Genomic DNA, 24,113 nt, shown 5'->3' on the forward strand with positions numbered 1-24,113 from the left:
AAAGCCTGCAGTCAGTTTGCTGAAGACATGTCAACAAAGCACATGGATTACTGGCACCATGTCCAATGGTCTGATGAGACGGGCGGGCTTTTTTGTTTACAGTCTTCAGAGAGATTAAATTTTTTTTTTTTTAATTAATTCTATAGAATTTGAAAACATAAATATATTTTTGTCTTCCTGCAGGATTTTAAACTAAATGAGCATCATCTAAAACATTTTTTCATGGCACATCTTGTTTTGCTGTCATTTAATGAAAGTCAAGCAGAGCAATTATCATCAAGAATTAAGCAATTCAGAAAACAAAGTCAAATGCTTGAATGAATCATATTTCTGCCACCCGGTGCCACCTGGTTCCAAATGTTTATGTGAATCTTTAAACTGTCCAATTTTTCAACAGTTTACAACACTGTTTTACTTTTGAATTAATTTTTTAAAATTATTATTATTTATGGCAATTTATTGTCATAGTGTTAAAGAACAACATTTCCCATCGATCAGTGCGGCAATATAAATAGCAAAGAAAGGGGCGGGCCATCAGAGACATGTGGAGGAGTGGAAGCGGATTGTAGCTGAACACTCGCGCAACTGTCAGAATAACACGGTTCACTCTCTCCCTACCTGGATTTCCAGCACCATGGGGACTTAACCGAGGATAGCACGGTGGAATTGATCCTGTACTGACCCAGTTAGCGTCTGTTTCTTACGCTGGTTTGCTGCCTTAACTTAATTTTGGCCAGGTAATGATGTGGTCCTTTCAGTTTGATGTTAGAGCTTTCAGCATCCTAGGTGAAGGAAGTAGCCCACGCGCTAATTTCTATCTCTGACACATCTCTTTTGACATTTTATTGATGTATTCATTTATTCTTCATGACATTGTTTGTTTTCATGCATGTGTCTATGTTTACTACATCAGAACTACAGAGAGACCAAAGAAACATGCGTTCAAGATAAATTTAAAATCATAACTGTACCGTGTTTGTGTATTTAGCCACTAGTCATATAGGTTAATCATATGATCTTAAAGAGGAAAAATAAAATCTTACATTATGAATGTGAGATTTTGCTATCTGCTTTTCTGTTTACTGTTGATGGTTGTTATTCGTATGTTGTATTTTCATGTGTTAGTTTACCTTTAAAACGCATTGAATTCCATATAATTATGTACTGTAAGACCTTTTGAGTGAGAAGCTCAGGTAAACTCATCAAAAAGCTTTCTGCACTCATTTTTGCTTGAAAACACTATCAGATCTTTTTCATTGATGCTTGTTTGAGCCTGCTATCTAATCTGTCTAATCTATCTAATTCTATCTAATCTTTGAATTATTAAATCAGATCCAATAACAGAGCTGAATTGCAAAGATAATCATGCTAAGCTAATGTATGGCGGTTCCGCTCTGAGACCCCCAATTTGGCGAAATTTCAAAATTGTCCTATATGCATGTGTGATACATCATTGGAAAGTTTAAAATCTCACTTTTCTGGGGGAAGAAACATTTTGAACTGTAGGGCATTTAAAAAAAATGTAAACCCCTAAACCCTAACTCAAGGTGAGAGCATGAGAGAGCATAATTAAAGACACCATGATTTTAACGAGATATTATCGCGTAGTGAGCTTGTTTCGATCCAAAAACTCCGTGAAGCATGTCTCACCGAATGTCAAGACACAGCTGTGAATAGCCACAGCTGGACTATTTGGGGATTTTATGGGTGAAACACGGCAATATAACAAGGGTCGCAATGCAGAACTCGTAGACATCAAGGAGTGGTCAAAATTTTCTTTTTCAAATATTTACCCTTTTAAACGTCGGTTTTTTTTTTTTTTTTTCCTCCAAATTTTCTTTGTTTGGATCGATTATTTATCATGTAAAATATCGGGGAAAATATGACAGTAACAACAAAAAAAAGTAAAATTAAGCGATAGTTATGAGCTAGATATCCGTGACCTATTTACAGACAAGATTTTTTTCATTGTGACGTAATTTATTTAAAAGTATAAAATATGCGAGAGAATAATTTTATAAAGCTTTTTTTTTTTTTTAACTAAATGTTACACATCAATTCATGATTCTAAGCTAAAAATAATAGACATTTCGAATAGTAAATATAATTACTTACCTTCTTTTTATGGTTGGGTTGAAACAAAAGCGGTTGTGCGGTGTCTGTAAACGGGGGTCTCCAGGTCAAAAACGGACAAATTAAAAATAGTTTGGGGGCTTAATGTGCCATGAAACTGCTCTGGCAGCATATAGAATATTGTTTTATCAAACACAACAGTTGTTTAGTCTTAAAATACAGCAGTTTATTTTAAAGAGGGGTGCAAGAGCAGAAAATGCTTTTTCATCCTTGTCTGTTTTCCACAAGATAGGTACATACAGTAGCTACAGTACATTGCGTATCAGCGTTTTTTTTTTTTTACTGTTGTTTTTTTTTTTTTTTTTACTTCTGTGTTTTTTTTTTTAAACAGAATGTGGCAAAATCTGCTTGTGAATTAATTAGACGTTGCATTAACAAATTGAAATTTGTCATTCATAGAGAGACTATGAGTGTTTCCATATGTTGACAGAAACAGTAACATGTCTTTGCCATTATTGAAAATTGTTACTCACCACTAGTTTTAGGTCTTTTATTTCTGATAATATACTTCTGATGCTATTTTTAGGGGCTGTCAAGCTTGAGGAGTGATGTCAGAAAAGATGTCCAGCTTCCTCCATATAGGGGACATCTGTTCCCTATATGCTGAGGGCTCCACTAGTGGTTTTATCAGCACCTTAGGGTAAGTCCTTAAACTTTGTTCTGGTAAGAACTAGGGCTGTCAAAATTATCGCGTTAACGGGCGTTAATTAATTTTTTAAATTAATCACGTTAAAATATTTGACGCAATTAACGCACTAAGCCCGCTCAGACAGATTTAAATGTCAGTACAGTGAAAGGCCAACTTGTTAATTGTGTTTTATGGAGTTTTTCCGCCCTCTGCTGGCGCTTGGGTGTGACTTGCATATGTTATGTGGCGTAATGTCGCCCTCTGCTGGCGATTCAGTGCAGCTGATTATTTGGGTTTCGGCGCGCTTTTCTGACGTGATTATATGTCGACGCGAACTCACACTAATAGACAGTGCTATTCAGACCAGCTAACGTCCGCATCCAGTATTCAGTGGCAGTTCTCATAGCCCCATAACACTGTTTGTGTCTAATACATGCATCACTTGTGAGTTATATTCCTCCTTTGTTTATATTCATGAGCATTAGATAGTTATTGATGATGTGTATTTGAATTTGTTCACATATATGGTGAAATGCAGTTACATTGTTAGATTCTTGTGAGCTAATTGGCTAGTGCTACTGCTCAAATGGACACGTGTGTGTACATTTTATGTTATTTTGTGATTTATGCAAGTTATTGACACATTGCCTTGTTATTTTCAGTTTTACAAAAATACAAGAAACGTGCTCCTGTCAAAAAGAGATGACTTCAGTAAAGCCCATGCAACTTTGCCACACCGTCTGATTTCTTTTTGGAACTTATGTTCGCTATCTGTCAATTTGTGTACTCACACACATTGAGGACAGAATAGGGCTACTAGTTTATTTTTTGATTGAAAATTTTACAAATTTTATTAAAACGAAAACATTAAGAGGCGTTTTGATACAACATTTCTATAACTTGTACTAATATTCATCTTTTAAGAACTACAAGTCTTTCTATCCATGGATCACTTTAACAGAATGTTAATAATGTTAATGCCATCTTGTTGATTTATTGTTATAATAAACAAATACAGTCCTTATGTACTATATGTTGAATGTATATATCCATCTTGTCTTATCTTTCCATTCCAACAATAATTTACAGAAAAATATGGCATATTTTATAGATGGTTTGAATTGCGATTAATTGCGATTAATTACGATTAATTAAATTTTAAGCTGTAATTAACTCGATTAAAAATTTTAATCGTTTGACAGCCCTAGTAAGAACCTCCATGACAGGTCAAGAAATAAATGAACACCTAATTGATCCTTTCTTTGTAGTACAAATATTGGGCAGTCTCTATTTAATCAAATTAAACTACAATGCATTTTCCCCCACTTTGAATTACTTCTACAAACCTTCTTGTATCTGTGTGTGTGTGTGTGTGTGTGTGTGTGTGTGTGTGTGTGTGTGTGTGTGTGTGTGTGTGTGTGTGTGTGTGTGTGTGTGAGACACTATGTTTTAGGTGAAAGCGTAGTGTGTGTGCCTAACAAAAAAATATTTTCAACATCAAACAGCTGTCTAGTGCACATTAACACAACCATATATCATTTGGCCCATTAAATCATTCAGTCCCAGATATTTTTCTCAAGACAACCCCCTGCAATACTGGCCAATTTTGATTGATCTCAAATTTGTATTCTACGTCTATAAATAGACGGAACCTACCAATACCCCAGCGTGTCAGTACCCTAATGTGGCCAGGGCTGCGAGGGCCCTGTATAGGTGCTTGCGGCTGTGTTTATGGTTTTATTTCATTGAATTTTATGATTATGGCTAAAGCCTATCATTCAGTGTTCCAGAAAATTAGAATACAGGATCTCATAAAATCAATCCATAAAGGCACAAATGTCATGCTACTGAAAATTATCTTTATTTCTATTACTCAATATTTGGCTGGGTCCCCCTTTTGCATTGGTCAATGCATAAACGCATAGCGGTGAGCAACCTCTCACACTGCAACAATTGGTGACACCTATTTGGCCTTGTGAATCATGAACTTCATTTTATAGGGTTTTTGGAGATCAACATCTTGGAAATCTAGTGAGAGTTAAAGGCTGAAATTTTGTACTCAGGGTAAATCAGAATCTGTTACCAAACCTTGTTACATTTTCAAGTTATTGGTGTTAGGTTTTGTGTTTTTCCCTACTAGTGTGAGTTATTCCTGTGATTGCCCATTGATTTCACCAGGTGTTCCTGTTCCTAGTGTATCCTCCAAACTGCATCCTCCTGTGTCAACCACTTGTTCCTCGTTGACTTGTTACCCTATGTCTATGTCTATGGCCATGTCCACACCTAGCAGGTTTTTTTTTTTTTTTTTTTTTAAACCGAGGACCCTGCCCTAATATGTTGGGAAAAAATAATGGCGTCCACAACTGCACGTTTGTTTAAAAAAAAAAAAAAAAAAAAAACTTCCACAGCCAACCGCTTTCATTCATTTTTAAGTACATTTATAACAATGAAACAATTATTGTTATAATTATATAGATATCCTGCTACGTGTGGACATGGCCTATATAAGCTCCCCGTTTTTGTTGAGTCTTGTCGTGACATTGTGCATGTACACATTCATTTCAGAGTTTTTCCCAGTTCCTCGTGTTCCTTGTCCTGCTTCAAAAGTAAGTTGATTTATTAGCCTGACTTTAGTTTGTTAAAGGTTTTTGGATTCCCCGGTTGTTTTGTTGGTTTTTTGTTGGCATTAATTAAAACATTATTGCACCGCCCTTTCTGCCTCACCTTCCCTTTCCCTGCATTTGGGTCCACACACCACCAGCCTACCTGCGAACCTTGACAATTGGCCTCTCAAATGTATTTTAATTGGTGGTGATCAAAGTCTATTTGCAATCCTCCCTGTATGGAACAACAAACTTATAGATAGGAAGAATATAGCACAATTGACTATCTGAGAACTGTGCATACAACAGAGATTGGCTGTAGCCAAGCCATAATGTAGGAGATAGAACACCTTGAAAAGAAAACATTTTTCCCCTGCAATTTGGGGTGGCCAGTTCACCATGTGGGCAAATATCTATAAAATGAGCCTTTTTATACTTAGTTTTACATATCATGCCTCTGTTTGATAACATTTTCAACACCCCTTCATCAAAGTTAAGGATTATAATTATAATTATATTATTACTATTCACATTATTGCCTTTCCCCAACCAGCCTGGGCTCAGTTATGGATGATTACCTGTTCTCAATATGCTTGTGAATGACTCAGCCCTTGGTTTAGTTTGCCTCTTGAAAATAAGTGTGGATATTACCTTCCCTAAGACCCAGAGATAAATACGTGGTATATAAAAATTATGGATGAAAATTATGGGGTTGCAATGTTGCCCCCCATCCTTGTTGTTTCTCCCACCGTACTTTCAATAATATAAAGTTTTGCCACCTATCGTTTCTAGCCCCATGGTTAGAAAAAATAAAAATAAAAATGAAAGTGACATCTCTGTTCCCAATCTCTCTCCTTTTAATAATCTCAGTCTTTATTCTCTTGACCGGTCAGTGGTCACTAGTGTATAAAGTATACCAGTGGTCCCCAAACTTCTTTACACCACGGAGCGGTGTGATATGGGTGTTTTTTTTTCATGAACTGGCAATGTGTGGCAGAAAATTACAATAAATATAGAATAACATGACGGGGCTACAGACAAACATTAAGTGCAGGGAAAATATAACTCACCATACATTGGCTGAAATTAACATTTTTTTTAACAGCGGCCTCTCCTAAAACTTGACGGTAAATATTCTTGGTCGCAGGCATAATGAGTTCCTCTCCAATCGTGAAAGGATTTTTGGCTTTAGCAATACGGTTCACCTTGAGGTATGATGCTGTCAGAGCATTCGCTTGCCCTCTTTTAGCCACATATAGGGTTGCCAACAGGGCGGTACAACCTGGAATTCAGGAAATTCACATTACCAATCCGAATTTCCTAAATTCCAGGATGTCCCACGCAATCTGGGACTGTTGGCACCCCTACCCAATTGTTATGCAGAATGGACTTGGTTGTAGGCGCCTCTTCTGGCTCTGCAGGTGGCCTTTTCCCTGTAAACAAGTTGTCCAAAGATATCGCCTCCCGCAGCACACATACAGCCAACAGCAGCTAATCTTATTGTTTACATTTACAATCGCTGGGCTGCTATAGACCCTACTCACATGACGTCACAACCACGCCTCCGCGCCATATTGTCCGTCAGCTCGTTGGGTTTAAGCATTACCGCTACGTAAATTCCTCCTATCATGGCGTGTTTTTCTTCTCGTTAGCATTAATAATCAAAATGGTGAAGGCGTGTGTGGCGGTTATTGGTTGCAATAACAGAGAAGATAGACGGAGAGACTTGAAGTTCTACCGTATTCCGAGAGACCCGGAGATGAGAGCGAGAGGGACTGCTGCTATTTGACGAGAAAACTGGGCACCAAACGATCACTACAGATTATGTAGTAGTCATTTTATATCTGGTAAGATGCATTTAATATATATTTAGAGGGTTTTGGCCTGACAACCACAATTAAGATCATTGCATGGCTAATCGCCGACAACATACAGTTTCAAATTCAAGATGCTTATTTCTTCCACCATCATTATTTTTTAAATAATATTTAGCTGGTACCAAGTGAAAGAAGTTAAACAGGTGTGTCCAAACCTTTTGCAAAGGGGGCCAGATTTGGTGTGGTAAAAATGCGGGGGGCTACCTTGGCTGATTTACATAGAACAATATATTTAAACAAATTTTAGCAAGCCCTTCTGTGTGTCACATTTGCTTTATAATTTTTTAAATTCATAATTTCAACAATCTCGTCTTTGTGGTGTTCTCTTTCGACACTCGGGCTCTTGCGAAATACTGCTGCTGTGAAATTAAACTAGCTTCAAGTTGCTATATTTTCTCACTGCGTATCTTCCCTGTAATGTTGTCGTACATGTCAGCATGTCTTGTTTGGTAATATTGCGTCACATCGAACTCTTTGAAAACAGCGACTGTCTCTTTGCAAATGAGGCAGACACAGTTGTTGCGTGTTTTATTGAAGAAATAGTCCAATATCCACCTATCCTTGAAGCGTCAGCCATCGCAGTCAACTTTTTTTTTATTGATTGTCGTCATTTTAGAAAATTGGAAGTAAAGGGTCACACGGGGTAAAGTTGCTTCGAGTGCTGCTCTTAATGTTTTTCAAACTTTCGTGAGAATAGGCTGATTTTGTGTGGACAAGATAGTTGTAGATATCAGGGTAGCAGATGTCAGGCAGAGAGGGCGAAGACAGCGGGTCGAAAAATATCGATTTAGGCATCAAGTATGGATCTGGCGAATGGATAGACTGAAGCTTTTCCACATAACGCCTTTTATGCAACGCATCCAATGAGTTTACAGTGTCTGAAAGCACCGGGGCTTCCATGAATTGCACTATAAATTGCACGACAAATTGAAACCATTGAGAATACGGATAAACAATGACGGACAATATGGTGGCCGGATACAGCAACACGTCATTGTGTGACGTTGGTGAGTAGGGTCTATAGGTGTGCAAACACCCAGCATTGGCCCCCAACCACTAGAGGGCGAAGTACACAAATCTCTCCTCGGATTAGTCAATAGAGTAGACAGACATATTGGTGTGTCAAGAAGTACAGGCCAGATTGCGGTCATTAACAAATTATTGTTTCTCTGCGGCCCAGTAGCGAATGCGCCACGGACCGGTTCTGGTCCCCGGCCCGGTAGTTGGGGATTACTGCAGTATACCACTCACTACAGGTCACAATAAGCCCCTCTTCTTAAGCTTAGAAAAGATGATTTTCTACAGCTGACTTCTCTGCATCACACACCATGGCAAAAATAAGGCTGTCTTTTCATGTCAAAGCTCATTTGTCAATTTTTGCATCTGGCACAGTTATGCTTTGTAATCGTTACCCAGTCTCTGCTGGGGAGTGCTTTCTGTTAATTAGGGTTGAGTAGCGGATGGGACTTAAATAGGTTATTTGTATCAGGTGTTGCTTTCACTGCCACAGTACTAAATGTGAGCCCTGGGAGAAGAATTGAGTTTGTACTTCCTGGAACTGCTGACTCACATGAGTCTGTCTCGTAGTCATAACTGTTGATTATTGTAAGTTTTTTCCCCGTTCTCAATATCAACAGATAGCTGATCTAATTAAAAAAATATACTAGTCCTTCTTAAAAAATTAGCATATTGTGATAAAGTTCATTATTTTCTGTAATGTACTGATAAACATTACTTTCATATATTTCAGATTCATTAAACACAACTGAAGTACTTCAACGCTTTTATTGTTTTAATATTGATGATTTTGGCAAAAAAGTCAAGAAAAACCAAAAATCCCTATCTCAAAAAATTAGCATATCACGAAAAGGTACTCTAAAGAAGCTACTCACCTAATCATCTGAATCAACGAATTAATTCAAAACCCCTGCGAAAGATTTCTGAGGCTTTTAAAAACTCCCAGCCTGGTTCATTACTCAAAACCGCAATCATGGGCAAGACTGCAGACCTGACTGCTGTCCAGGAGGCCATCATTGACACCCTCAAGCAAGAGGCTAAGACACGGAAAGAAATTTCTGAGTGAATAGGCTGTTCCCAGAGTGCTGTATCAAGGCACCTCAGTGGGAAGTCTGTGGGACGGAAAAAGTGTGGCAGAAAACACTGCACAACCAGAAGAGGTGACCGCACCCTGAGAAAGATTGTGGAGAAGGGCCGACTGCAAACCTTGGGGGACCTGCAGAAACAGTGGACTGAGTCTGGAGTAGAAACATCCAGAGCCACCGTGCACAGGCGTGTGCTTGAAATGGGCTACAAGTGTTGCATTCCCCAGATCAAGCCACTTTTGAACCAGAAACAGCGGCAGAAGCGCCTAACCTGGGCTATAGAGAAGAAGCACTGTATGTTGCCCAGTGGTCCAAAGTACTTTTTCAGATGAAAGGAAATCTTTCATGTCATTCGGAAATCAAGGTGCCAGAATTTGGAGGAAAACTAGGGAGAAGGAAATGCCAAAATGCCTGAAGTCCAGTGTCAAGTACCCACACTCAGTGATGGTCTGGGTGCCATGTCAGCTGCTGGTGTTGGTCTACTGTGTTTTATCAAGAGCAGGGTCAATGCAGCTTGCTATCAGGAGATTTTGGAGCACTTCATGCTTCCATCTGCTGAAAAGCTTCATACAGATGAAGATTTCATTTTTCAGCACGACCTGGCACCTACTCACAGTACCTAAACCACTGGTAAATGGTTTACTGACCATGGCATTGCTGTGCTCAATTGGCCTACTACTGAACTACTTCAGTTGTGTGTAATGAATCTAAATATTTGAAAGTCAAATGTTTATCAGTACATTACAGAAAATAATGAACTTTATCACAATATGCAAATTTTTTTAGAAGGTTATTTATCGGTAGGAAATTGTGTGTTTGGTCCTGACTTTTCCTGACTCAGTTTCAGATAATACACATGATGATAACACAGCTGTGTCCTAAATGTTTACAATGCAGTGTGATGAAAATCTAAGACTACTTCCACACTGCAGGACGTGATGCCCAAATCAGATTTTTTGGTAATCCTGATATTTTATTGTAGCCATTCATATTACACAAACATATGCGACTCAAAGAGTGAAGGGCATGCGTCTGTGTCATTACACGGATGCACACTGTGACACGTGTGCTACGTAGTCGCATGTCGCATTGTTTACAGAAATAAATATAGGATGGTCTCTTTGGGAGGTCTTGACTGTCATATTTTGGTGGCAATTTTTGAGGATTTTATGCTATCGGAGCCAAAAAACTTTGAACCTGATAACATCATATGTGGTATCAAGAAACAAAAGATTATTTGTGCCTTTGTCCACCATTGCTTGTTTGCATCTGTTGTTTGTCTTGTCGAACAGTGGTGATGTATTTTACTTGATGACGTGTAGGTTGGTGTACGATAGAGAGTTTATAGTGCAGAGGCCTCGGATGCAATATCTGATTTACTGTATATACACACATGAAAGAGGCCCAGTTCGGATTTGAAAAGATCGGAATTGGATTGTACAGACTGCATGAAAATATCAGATAGGTGTCACATATGAACAAAAAAATTGGAATTGATCTGTGGTGTGCATGTAGCCGAAGTTGCACCTTATAAGAAATCTCAAACACAACATTTAATTACAGTAGTCTGGGTTAAAAGCTTATATGATTATGACTTTAAAGCAGTGTTTTCCAGACGACAAGAGAGACTATTGCACTTTTGCTCTATTATTAATTTCATTTTCATGAGTCTGACTACAGTTGTTTCCTTAATCAAGTAGAACATATAACATTGGTATCTATTGTATCTTAATTACTATCTATAGCTATACTTCTATATAAATGGAACTTTGTGTGTGTGTGTGTGTGTGTGTGTGTGTGTGTGTATGTGTGTGTGTGTTATTCCCTACGGACTCTGAAACGGCTGGGCGGATTTTGAGAAATTTACTCAGTTGTTCTTTGTGTCTGTGAGTGTTCTTAGATGAGTTTGATCTCTGTATGCCTCCACTTAGTGTAGAAAATTGAGTTCTAAACTAAAAAAATTAGCATAGAAAATGTGACCTGATTGTGGAGGCGACAGCGCAATCTTTTAGGCAAAAGACACATCGCAGAAATGTCGCAGTTGGCTTTCAAACTTTACGGTTTTATCTATAAATATAAATTTGCTGTGTTGATAGGTTTTGACTTTGAGTACTCCACAACAAGATGCTGGATTAAAAAAAGTTGGCCAGTTTTCCAGAATATTAATAAGGGATTCATTTCGGCTGGATATCTTAATCTTTATAAAGTTTGTCTGTGTGGCTGTCTCTGTGTTCGTGTTTTTTGCATGCTGAAACGGCTGGGCGGATTTTCTCCAAATTGTACTTATGTGTCCTAGAGCAGTGTTTTTCAACCTTTTCTGAGTCACGGCATGTTTTTACATTCGAAAAAATTTCACAGCACAGCACAAACAAAAAATGTTACAAAATTACTTTTTGTACAGTATATTTATTTATAAAATAGTTTCTCAATATTTATGCTTACTCACTGTGAAACTTGAGCCTGTTTAGATGAACCCAAAGCTGGCAGGAATTTTCATCAAATGCTCTCAGTCTCTGTTTTTATTTTTAATAGCAGTTAGGCTTGAAAAGCTCAGAATTATCAGACAACTGGACTTTAGCAATTTCTTTAACCGCATCAGGGCCGAGCAGCTCGCTGACAATAGCTTTGCAGGCAGATAGTATTAAGGTCTCTGCCACAGTGTGGGACTTTGGATTTAGCAACAAGTTCAGCAACAAGGTAACTGGCTTTGGGGGCTTTCTCATTTACTTTTGTAGCTTTTTCAAAAAAAGTTGCCTGTTTCTCTGTGCTTTCACATAGGCAAACAATATAGTCCATCGACTTGTTTTGAAGGGACGGGTGTTTCGTTTGGGGATGACGTTTAGGAAAAGCTGCTCGTGTCGCGTACAAGAACTGCTCAGATTTCTAGCCGTCAGCCACCTTGCTGCCCTTGACAATGTGTTGGAACAAAACACAGAGGGAGGATTGACTGTCGTCACATATGGATAAAATGAAAAGGACACTTTCGTGAAAGTTGACTCTTGACGAGTCTAATCAAATGATGTACAGCAGCATGCTAGGGTCCACATTGTTGCGGACAGCAAGGTAGCTGATGGCTAGAAATCCGAGCAGTTATTGAACGCGACGAGCAATACCTCGCTCATCTGCACACGACTGCAACTTTCTACCTCCTCCTTCCTTCCTGCTGCAACTCCGCCCGATGACGTAAAAAAAAAAAAATAAAAATGCGATATTGGATAATTTTTAGCGGCACACCTGGCGATCTCTCACGGCACACTCACCGGTTAAAAAACACTGTCCAAGAGGGTTCTTAGTTGGGTTTGATCTCTGCAGGCCTCCATTTAGTGCAGAAAATTAATTTGAAACTAAAAAAATTAGCATAGAAATGCCAATTTTCACTTTTTCACCCGAGCAACGGTGAGCCATACTGCTCGACAAATCCGTCTAGCATACTAAGGCTGCAACTAATGATTATTTTTTATATAATTAATCGGTTAATCGATTAATCGGACGTTTAACCAAACGATTAACCGGATAAATGTCACTTTTTTCAATTACCTTCACAATTTAACTTGAAGTTGTTTTAGACATGATGTAAGTAACAATGAAGACAAAATGGATGACTATGTCCTTCAAAAATTATATTTTATTACAGCTTGTTCACTTAACTCTAGTTTACAATTGTACAGTTTTAAGTACATAAAACTTTTCAAAGTTTCTAATAAAAGTTCTGAGTATTAAACATAAAAAGAATTTCTCAGGGCAGAAATTGGACAAAAATCATGTTCACTCACATTAAAAAAAAAAAAGTGGTGCTGATTGACTTTTTTTTATTCTTGTGGGCAAAGTGTTGATATAAATTGTGTCAATGACTCATTTGCTTTAAACAAACCAAACAACAATATCGAATAAGGAGGAGGCAGACTGTAATGAATCAGTTTTCTTTATTAAACACTTGTTCATAAATACAATCTAAATCCAATTTCAAAGCACATTCTCTTGTATGACAATTTACAGTTTGAATGGTAGTTTGTGTTGAGAGGAGACTCTAAGCTGTTACATGAATGGGTTTATGTGTGTTGTTTTATAAAAAGAAATGAGACAAATTTACTATCTAACAATAACTCAAGTGCTTCTCCAAAACACAATACAAACGGTCACATTACTAAGGTGTCTCATTCAAAATCCAACGTAACCAGAATTTTGAAATGTCCATAGTCAATTGTATGTACGTGTGTATGTGTATGCTGTCCAACTGGGCCCCTGCTAAAAGCCTTAAATAGCTTCTTTGGAGTGTCCTTTTCGCACATCTTATCATATGAACTGCTTTCATATGACCATGTACTGTATAACTTGAATGATGTGTGAATAAACTGAACTGAAAACTTGAGACACTGATTAGCACAGTCGCTAACTAGTTTAGCGCACCATGCTAAGTAGTAACATCTCATCAACAAAGAATACAAACAATACAATTGGCCTCATTTACTCACCTTTGACGGAGGCACTCTAGATTTAACAACACAAAAGACAATCTAACTCTTGACACACGTAATATTATTACAACCCAACCTGAGTATATCAGTGAACTCTCTCTCCCTTACTCAAACCACTGGCTTGCGCGCAGACTCACGTTACACACAAACAAAGACCCAAACGGGCTGCCAGTAAAAATCGATTATCAAATTTGTTGGCAACTAATTTATTAATCGGTTAGTTGTTGTAGCCTTACAGCATACATTAAAAAAAAAATCATGGGGAAGCCCTGATTTCGAGCTTTCTTGTGTGTCAATTTAACAAACCTTGACCCCAACAACCCAGCACCAGTTGTATGCCCGGCAACACCTGACCGTACCGCTAGTTAATCATACAGCCAACCTCTTTAACCTATTCAAATGAAGGATGAAAATGTTAGTGACAAATGCAGTTAAAATATTTTGAAATATTACTGTTTCTTCAGGCTTGTGGATGACCGCTGTGTGGTTCAACCTGACACAGGTGACCTTAACAACCCACCCAAGAAATTCAGGGGTAAGACTTATACTTTTTTTTTTTCTTTTTCATTTGACCGGTTTTTACTGATGCCATCATAAAATGACTAAATGTATTGATTCCTGGTAATTGTGTCCAGTAATTTTTAATGTTTTAATGTTACAACTTCCTTTCATAGTTTTTAGTTTTAAAATGGCCATTCTAGGGGCTATATTTCTCAAATAAATAAATAAATGAATAAATAGTCTGTGCCCACTATATCTAGCACCTTTGCTCTCAAAAAAGCTTATTCATTGTGGCCCTAATCAGCGTCACATTCACATAGCAATAATGGCGGAGGCTGCTTCAGTTTCAGGGACAGTCAAGCGCTCTGCAATCGGTGACTTGCTTGTTAGACATTCAGTGCTCCACTTTGTTCAAGAACACGAGTAGCAAACCAGAAAATCTCTGATTATCAGATAGATGAGTTCTAGTGCCCAAATGGCATTGAAATTAACTGTTCATGCCATCTAGTTTCAGTGATACTATAGGTATGTTGGTGTAGAACAGTGCTTTCCAATCTTAATTAAGCCTAAACACCCCAATTACATTTGTAGAGTCTTACGTTGAATCATCTAAAAGTATGAATGCTATATTAAAATCTCAATTTAATATAGTATAGGCACGTATATCTTTACTCAATTTGAAATCCAGGCTAGGCATGTACACTTGCAGGGAGCTTCTTTTTAGGTTTATAAACAGCAACAAGTAGACAATTATCTAATGCAAGACCATTTCATTGTTGTGCGTGTCTGCCACTACACATCACTGACATAGCTGAGCCAAGATACACTGTATATAGACTATCAAGGATTGGAAAACAGGTCCTCAAAGGCTGTTGCGGGTGCAGGTTTGTTCCAACCGATCCAGAGCAAAGTTTTTTGCTCCAAGAACTACTTTTCAAGGACACAACCTCTTGTGATCTACTTTTTTTTGAGGGGGCGGGGGCAGAAAACCAGCAGCAATGTATGCTGCAAGCTGCGAGCTTCTTAGCTATGCTTTAGCTGTCGTTTGAGCATGCACAGGGGCCTAAGTGTGGGTTAAAAAAAAAAAAAATGAAATTCAGACATAATTTGGCTGCCTTGTGTATCAGTCAAGTGATGGGATGGATGATAGGCTCATGTGTATTTTTTTTTTTTAACTCAGACGTTATTTGTAAAGCGTGGTATACTGCCTATAGCAGCAATATTTCACAACAAAAAATGATTAACCCTTAAGATCCTGAGCCTTTTTTCCTTTCTTTTTTTCCCCTTTTTTTGGGGGGCCTGCCAAATGCCGCAGCAATATTGCACAACAAAACATAATTAAGCCTTTTTTGGCCTTAAAAAAAAGTGTGTTTTTTTTTTCCCGATGCCACGATCTACCCACACTAGCGTTGTGATCGACTTGTAGATCGTGATCAATATAATGGCACTCCTAGCTTAACCATAAAAGACTGTTTCGGCTGAAACAAGCAGGACCTGATTGCAATTAACTGATTGCACTCTCCTCTTGATCAGTGTGTAGTGGCACACAGACACAACAATTAAATGCTTATTCAATAAAAACCTGCGCCTTGTGATGTTCAGATGAAGCTCCATGAAGCATTAACAATTTCAGCCAACTCTGCTGTTACATATGCCGACACTTCATAATGATTAATTTACTCTATGACGCCACCTAGAGGTCAAAATTCAGAATTGATTATTCGGGCCCGAGCACAAAGTGTGCAAAGGCCCCATTGTAATTCACTTTTGGCTGCACTGACTACCTGAAACACATTTCGGAGTCTCTGTTCGTTTCATTTTTTGTTTTTTTTTCGTTTTGTTTAACTGTTAAGAAAGATGCTGGAAACAAGGTGCCACATATTGTTCTCTCAGATTCTTAATGCCTGATTTGATAAGATCCCAAAAAGCGGATGATATATTGTGTATTCACTTGAACAGATTTTCCGAGCTGGTCGTAGACATGTTTATGTAAATCAATAAAATCATAAACTTAGATGGTGCAAAATGCAGCAGCTCGCCTCCTCACTAACATCTTCAAAACGTTCACATATCACCCTAGTCCTCTGCTTTCTCCACTGGCTTCCGTTGCGATTTAGGGTGGAGGTCAAACGCCTTCGGTTTGTTTATAATGCTGTCAATGTCTTGGCCCCGGACTATCTCTCTGAACTGGTGAATATTCATCTTCCTTCCAGGATTCTGCGTTCGTATGGCTATACTACTCTGAATCAGTGTTGTTTTTGGGAGCCTTAATTTTAGTCTTTTGGATGAAATTCTTATTGCTCTTAGTTGTATTTTAGTATTTCAAAATGTGTAAAAGTTTTCTTCAACAAATACTCAAGGTTTTTGTCTAGTTTTAGACGACGAATACGCAAAATGCTTTCGGGTGTAAAAATTCAAAGGTTATAATACCACAAAAAAAAAACGTTTTATTTGCAACTGGGAGCACGTAGCACAACTACTGTAAGCTGTAGCCGACGCCAACTAAATGAAAACAACACAACAACAGTTTAAGAGAATGCTTGCGATGCCAATGTTAATGCTAATGCTAGAGTGAATACTATGCTAATACTACGAGTTACATTTAGTGTGTGATGATCACTCAGCACAGACATTTGAAGGCTAAATAAACTTGCATTTTCTTTCTTGTCAAGATAAGAAAACAAATTTTACCACGTGTTCCAAAACAAGCAAGCATGGAGCACAGCCTGGCTTGAAAAACATCATTGTTTATACATCTTTTGTAGTGAATGAGTTAACAGCCAGTCACCAGTGACTGTCTGGGTGGGGCCGCCGGACATGTCACATGAGTGACACGACCCAAACACTGCTACGATGTAGGTGCAATAAGAAAATATCACACATTGTGAACATATGAAGGAAAATATAGTGCAGTTTCATCATGTTGTCTTGACAGACGAAAACTGGCAATCGTCTCGTTTTGTTTTAATCTCCCAAGACACATTTTTCGCTCGTTATTGTCCCGTCATCATCTTGAAAAATTGTTCGTTGATAAATGTATTCGGTATTGTCATTGTTGATGAAAACAATCCTCTGAGTAGGGATGGGAATCGAAATCCGATTCCAATTCCGAGCCGGTTCCTAGTGTTTCGAGGCTTCGACATCACAATGAAAAAGCCTTAACGATCCCTTTAACGATTCCTAAAGATGCATATCGTGACTGTCTTGTTGTCCAGACGCATCAAACTAGCATGGTGCCAAGAACCACGCGCTCCAAAGTTTGGCTACACTTCTCCAGGAAAGGGTGAAAATGAAATGTTATGATGGTTTAGCACGAGCATTGCAGCCGTAAACATAACAATGACAGCACGTAGGTTCAAACGCTCGAAAGTGTGTCTTCACTTCACGAGGAAAAATTACAACACAACGACTTGCAGTCATTGCAAGGTGGAGATAACTGCATCGGGAGGGAAGGTGTAGATAACTGCATCGGGAGGGAATAGACTGCAGTGTCCTCACCGAGACAGCTGTACAGCTAGCTAAACTCCGAAATGACGATACAGAAGACGTTGGTATAATTTGCTGACTTTATTCAACCATCACTTGAAGAGTGAAACTAAAAATAGAAATGAAACAAATCAATTTCTTCCCCAAAAACAAACAGGTTTGCATCAACGTAAATCAGCGATGATTAGCTGCTAATTCAGTAATAACAAAACGGTTAGCATGCGTTCGCTAGCATTAGCACATCGTTCAAACCACTACACAACTGGATTTAAGTGTCCGATTGCGAGTGGAAACACACAGCAACAACACAAAAGATGATACATACAGACGTTGCCTCTGTAGACATTTTACAAACATTAACAAAGAAAGTAGGCTCGTAGCAGTGCTTCCCTCTCTCACTAACTCGCTCATTCGCTTGAATGCGGCATTTCTTCTTCTTCGCGTGTAAGCGCGCTCTTCTTCACTTGAGCGCGTTCTTCTTCGCGTGAGGAAGCGCAAGGGCGCCCCCACTTGAGCGTGAGGCATGCATTTCAATATACTGGTAAATAATACACTTTAACAGGGGTCCCCAAACTACGGCCCGTGGGCCAGATACGTCCCGCCCCGACATCTGGTCCGGCCCCCTGAACAATACCAGAGAGCATTTAAATTTTTTTTTTTTTTTCTCATTAGTGTTATTTCTTTTCTGGACTTTTTCCGTGAAGAACTCAGAGAGGGTTATTTGGTTATTATCTATTTGATTAATAGTGTTATTATCATTAATTAATATTATATTATTGTTTTTATTTTATTTACTTTTGTTCCGTGAAGAATCCAGAAAGGGTTATTTGATTGTGGCTTTCTGAAAAACAATATTTTTTTACATTTAGGCACTCCTGCAATCGTCACACTTTTTCTGTTACAAACTGACCCCGGCCCCTCATCAGAGAAGGGAAAAGTTATGTGGCCCTCACAGGAAATAGTTTGGGGACCCCTGCAAGTTTAACACATATTGCCAACGGCAGACCAGCGACCTATATGCCAATATATACCAATATTTTTTATTTCTATTAGAAAAATGTTTCATTAAAATGTTACACATTCTTGTGCATTTGCCACTTATTGCCACAGTTAATATTGAGGCTTTGGGCCTCTTTTGACCTTGTTGTGAGTTTGTAAGGTTGTGACTTCTGATTAAACAAACTCGATGCCAATCAAAACGTTTGTTCTTCTTTTTCCCCAAATTAGAATCGATAAGAGAATCGATAAAGAATCGAATCGTTAAGTAATATCGATAATGGAATCGGAATCGTAAAAATCCTATGAATTCCCGTCCCTACCTCTGAGTATTCCAAATCCAGTCTTTCGACAACCGCTCATTTGCGGTTGTAGGTGCCCAGTTGAAGAACTCCCTTGCTGTTTAAAAGTTCATCATTGAGCTGACTAGTTGTATCAAATTTGATGCATTTGGCGATATAGGGTTAAGTCACAGAAGAAAACTTGATTTTTCAAGCTAGGGTTTTACACTTACGTAGATCTGGCCTGATCATTTGTGCTTTCATTTATACAGTATTTATGTTTGTTGTTTTTATTATTTATCTTATTATTACTCTGTGAACCTTGTGCATCATTAGGCTGTTACTGTTGTCACAATACTACCTGAAAAATTGGAATACCAAGTAAAAGTTGTTTGGCTATTTAACATAAAATGAAACTAACAAATTTGAGTGAGTTCCTTGTTGTAACCCAAAAACTCAGAAAATTAGAATACAAACACCAACACCAAACACTGTCCAGTAAAACCGACAATGTTAATAACTAAAAAAATATATTAGTGATGTTAATAATGATAATAAAAATAAAATGAACTTAGCCTTTACATAGCCAAGTGCCCCAGTCTTGGCTTGCAATGGGACAACTGACATACAGTGGAATGAAAAAGTATCGGAACCTTTTGGAATTTCTCAAATTTCTGTATAAAATCAAAATGTCAACAATGTGTCATAAAATGTGATCATATCTTTGTTAAAATCACATAGATGAAAATAAAGTGTCTGCTCTAACTAAAACCACCCAAACATTTATAGGTTTTCATATTTTAATGAGGATAGCATGCAAACAATGTCAGAAGGCGAAAAAATACTGTAAGTAAGTGAACCCTCTGCCTAAGGAGACTTAAAGAGCAATTGAAACCAATTCCTACCAAATATTTTAAGTTAGGTGTGTGCCTAATCACTGATGAGTGGTTTAAAGCTGACCTGCCCACTATAAAACACACACCTGGTAAGAAATGTCTTGATGAGAAACACTGTCTGATGTGCATCATGGCTCGGTCAAAAGAGCTGTCTGAAGACTGCGATCAAGGATTGTTGATTTGTATAAAGCTGGGAAAGGATACAAAACCATCTCTAAAAGTCTGGATGTTCATCAATCAACATTCAGAAAAGTTGTCTACAAATGGAGAGAGTTTGGCACTGTTGCTTCTCTCCCAAGGAGTGGCCGTCCACCAAAGATGACGCCAAGAGTTTAGCGCAGAATACTCAGAGGGGTAAAGAAAGAACCCTTGAGTGTCTGCTAAAGACTTACAGAAATTACTGGCACAGTCCAATATATCAGTGCACACATCAACTATATGTAAAACTATGGCCAAGAATGGTGTTCATGGGAGGACTCCTCGGAGGAAGCCACTGCTGTCTAAAAAAACATTGTTGCTTGTTTAATGTTCACAAAAAGGCACTTGGACACTCCACACAAGTTGGTGCAAAATATTTTGTGGACTGATGAAACCAAAGTTGAATTGTTTGGGAGTAACACACAACGTCATGTGTGGAGGAAAAATGGAACAGGTCACTCATCAACACCTGATATCGACACCTCATCCCCACCGTGAAGCATGATGGAGGGAGCATCATGATTTGGGGCTGTTTTGCTGCCTCAGGCCCTGGACAACTTGCAGTCAATATTGGAAGAAGGAATTCATAAGTTTATCAGGATGTTTTGCAGGAAAACCTGAGGCCGTCTGTTAGACAGTTGAAGCTAAAAGAGGATGGATGCTGCAACAAAATAATGATCCAAAACACATAAATAAATCAACTTCAGAATGGTTTCAGAAGAACAAATTACACGTTCTGGAGTGGCCATGTCAAAGTCCAGACTTGAACCCCATTGAGATGCTGTGGCATGACCTAAAGACAGTGATTCATGCCAGACATCCCAGGAATCTGACTGAACTACAGCAGTTTTGCAGCGAAGAATGGGCCAAGATTAGTCCTGATCGATGTGCCGGATAAGGGTGTAACGGTACATGTATTTGTATTGAACCGTTTTGGTACGTGGTGCTCGGTTCGGAACGGAGAAGTACCGAACGAGTTTCTGACATAATGTAACCCTTACTTTTCGAGGCTCTGAGTCGATCGGGTTACAGTTTCTTTGTGTAGATTATATTTACTCTGTCTTCTTTACTATAATGAGGACCAACACGGTAGGCCAGTATAACCCAGAAACGTCAACGACGCGACAACGAGGCCGCCGCGAGAACGCAGTGAAATGCGGGCGTTAAAGTCAGTCAGCCAATGCACACCAGTCGCAGTGCGGCCACGTGTCAGACGCGTCCCAGAAGCGGCTCAACATGACGCACGCGAAAAGAACGGCAGAGTTTATTATTTGACGCGAGACGCGACCCTCCTGCGTCAATACTACTACCGGTAACTAGGATCGGGCAGACCGGAAGTCACTCGTGTAAAAATATGGTGGATCTGGTCGATTTTCAAACTAATATGCAATCGTACCCCACTTTTTGAGTCCATCAGATCTCTTGAGTGGTAGATCGGGGCACAGTTGATTTGTCTTTGTTGATTTAGTGCTGTCTTTTCTGCTATAATAATAACCAACGCGGCCCTGTGTTCAATACAAAACCTTCCTACCACAACAAAACAAGTAGGAACTAATATTCACATAGGAACTAAATTTTTACAACATAAAATATACAATATAAATGAATACTACATCACATTTGTAAAATATAAACACATAATAAAATAAACAATAGCCCATTTAAATAAAATAAATTGAAATGAGCTAAACTACCTGTAATTAAATAATAAGAATAATACACAGATCCTGCTTACATAATTGAATTTATTAATTTCTGTGTGGCGCTTTAACTTGAGAAAATCCACCAATAAAGCTTTTGAAAACCGTTCATAAGAAAGAAAAATGATTCATTGAGGCATTTCATTTGTAAAATACATGTTAAAGTCTTTGTCATTGGGATTGCGTTTCTCTTTAGCACAGGACTTCTTTTTTCCTCTTTCTTTCAGAAAGAAAGCTGACCAATACGCGGGGTCTGAAAGGCGAATTGTTGTTGGATTATCTTCTAATGCCCGCCACTTTTTGAGCAGAATTCTAGCTTTGTATAGGCTAATGTTCCTATTGTTGAAAGCACAAAGGTGTGTAATAAACAACTAGCACATTTATATTTTGCATTTTGTTTTCTTACTGTACCGAAAATGAACCGAACCGTGACCTCAAAACCGAGGTACGTACCGAACCGAGATTTTTGTGTACCGTTACACCCCAAGTGCCAGACTGATCTGCAGATACAGGAAGCGTGTGGTTGAAGTTATTGCTGCCAAAATATTACATGTGATGGTTCACTTGCTTATTTTCCCCTTTCTGTTATTGTTTGCATACTATCCTCATTAAAATATGAAAACTTATAAATGTTTGGGTGGTTTTAGTTCAAGCGCACACTGTTTTTTCATCTGTGTGATTTTGACAAAGATCAGATCACAGATCACATTTGATGGTGATTTAATGCTGAAATGTGAGAAATTCCAAAAGATTGAGATACTCTTTCACACCACTGTACAACGACAATTTATAGTAAATATTTCAAGTTTGGCTTATCTTTTTCTGCAGATTGCCTTTTCAAACTGTGTCCAATGAACAGATACTCGGCGCAGAAACAATTCTGGAAGGCAGCAAAACCCGGAGGCAACAGCACAACTGACACAGTTCTTCTTAATAAACTCCATGTAAGGTCCCTCCTCACCACATACTGTATCTGCAGTGGCAACCTACTGTAAGTGCCGGGCTAACAACAATTCTTTATACATCAGACACAGCTGCACAATAAGAAAAGGTTTCAAATCATCTGGTGCATCAGCATTGTGTAAAACTGTTCTTCACCTGCAGGAATTTTTCATTTCGCTAATCAAATTCAACGCAATATTAGTAACATTTTAAAGTTTTGTGCAAAATGCAGTACTATGCCAGTGCAACTCTGAATTGGAATTTAATAAAAACAATGTTCCTGCGAGCGCTAAATTGTATAATGTTAAAAACTTAAAATATCACACATGTGTGACAGTTGCAAACAAAACTGTTCACATTTCTCTTGTTATAGCATGCGGCTGACTTGGAAAAGAAGCAGAATGAGTCTGAGAACCGTAAGTTGCTGGGATCAGTCATCCAATATGGAAATGTTATTCAGGTATGTTTAACAATTTGATACATCATATCGAAAGTAATGAACACCATGTGATATGGATAGAGATATAGGTTATCACCTTCTTTTATAAAATACATCTGCTCTTGTTCTGCCTTACTTTGTTGAATGTGACGTCAATTTAATCAGATATTTCCTTGTAGTAACGTTTATCATATTCAAAGGAGGTCGCTTGTACAATTTATACGTTAAATAGATAGAAAGCAAAGATATATAGATTTTTCTTCTTGGTACACTAGTCCTCTTGGATGAGGCTATGAGACATTTACTTTCATGGAAAAACTGTTTTCACTTCTGCTTTGTGCCATTGATTGACTGTTACTACTTCCAGTAATTTGTAAGAAAATACCTTTTATTTTTTTTCCCTCCAAAGCTCCTGCATTTGAAAAGCAATAAGTACCTGACAGTGAACAAGCGTCTACCTGCATTGCTTGAAAAGAACGCCATGAGGGTGACGCTGGACTCGGCTGGAAATGAGGGGTCTTGGTTCTACATCCAACCTTTCTACAAATTGCGGTCCCTGGGAGACAGTGTAAGTAGACTGGAGTGTGGGAGTCAGATTATTTTCTAATCACTAAAACCGCCGCTTCAGTTCTCACAGGAATTACATATAGACGTAGAAGTGAACGTATACGCTACAGTATATGTGCAATTATTGGTAATTCTTTAAAGTCTGTTGCTACTTTTTGTCAATTCCAGTCAGAAGAATATACACATTAACACAGTGTTCATATAAAATCAAAATGTGATGTGTGTGTAAACAATTTAGATCCTTTTTGTACAAACTAGTACCGGTATTTATTAATTAATATCACTGATG

At 38.3% G+C, this 24,113-nt stretch overlaps 1 protein-coding gene across 14 annotated transcripts in view; it reads left to right on the forward strand.

Moving 5' to 3' along the window:
- Positions 1–553: 553 nt before the first annotated feature.
- The window catches only part of itpr1b (inositol 1,4,5-trisphosphate receptor, type 1b), a 130,308-nt gene continuing 106,748 nt past the window's right edge, over positions 554–24,113 (forward strand). For 13 of the 14 annotated variants that reach the window (XM_057845338.1, XM_057845340.1, XM_057845342.1 and 10 more), the window contains exons 1-6: positions 554–737; positions 2,660–2,773; positions 14,283–14,353; positions 22,705–22,820; positions 23,192–23,278; positions 23,667–23,825. In XM_057845338.1, coding sequence (XP_057701321.1) covers positions 2,682–2,773; positions 14,283–14,353; positions 22,705–22,820; positions 23,192–23,278; positions 23,667–23,825 — 525 coding nt within the window. In that variant the 5' untranslated portion in view covers positions 554–737; positions 2,660–2,681. Of the gene's footprint in view, positions 738–2,659; positions 2,774–14,282; positions 14,354–22,704; positions 22,821–23,191; positions 23,279–23,666; positions 23,826–24,113 lie in introns of those variants that run through there. The other variant, XM_057845349.1, reaches the window with a different exon arrangement.

The sequence above is a fragment of the Corythoichthys intestinalis genome, chromosome 9 (genome assembly GCF_030265065.1).
Source record: "Corythoichthys intestinalis isolate RoL2023-P3 chromosome 9, ASM3026506v1, whole genome shotgun sequence".
NCBI lineage: Eukaryota > Metazoa > Chordata > Actinopteri > Syngnathiformes > Syngnathidae > Corythoichthys > Corythoichthys intestinalis.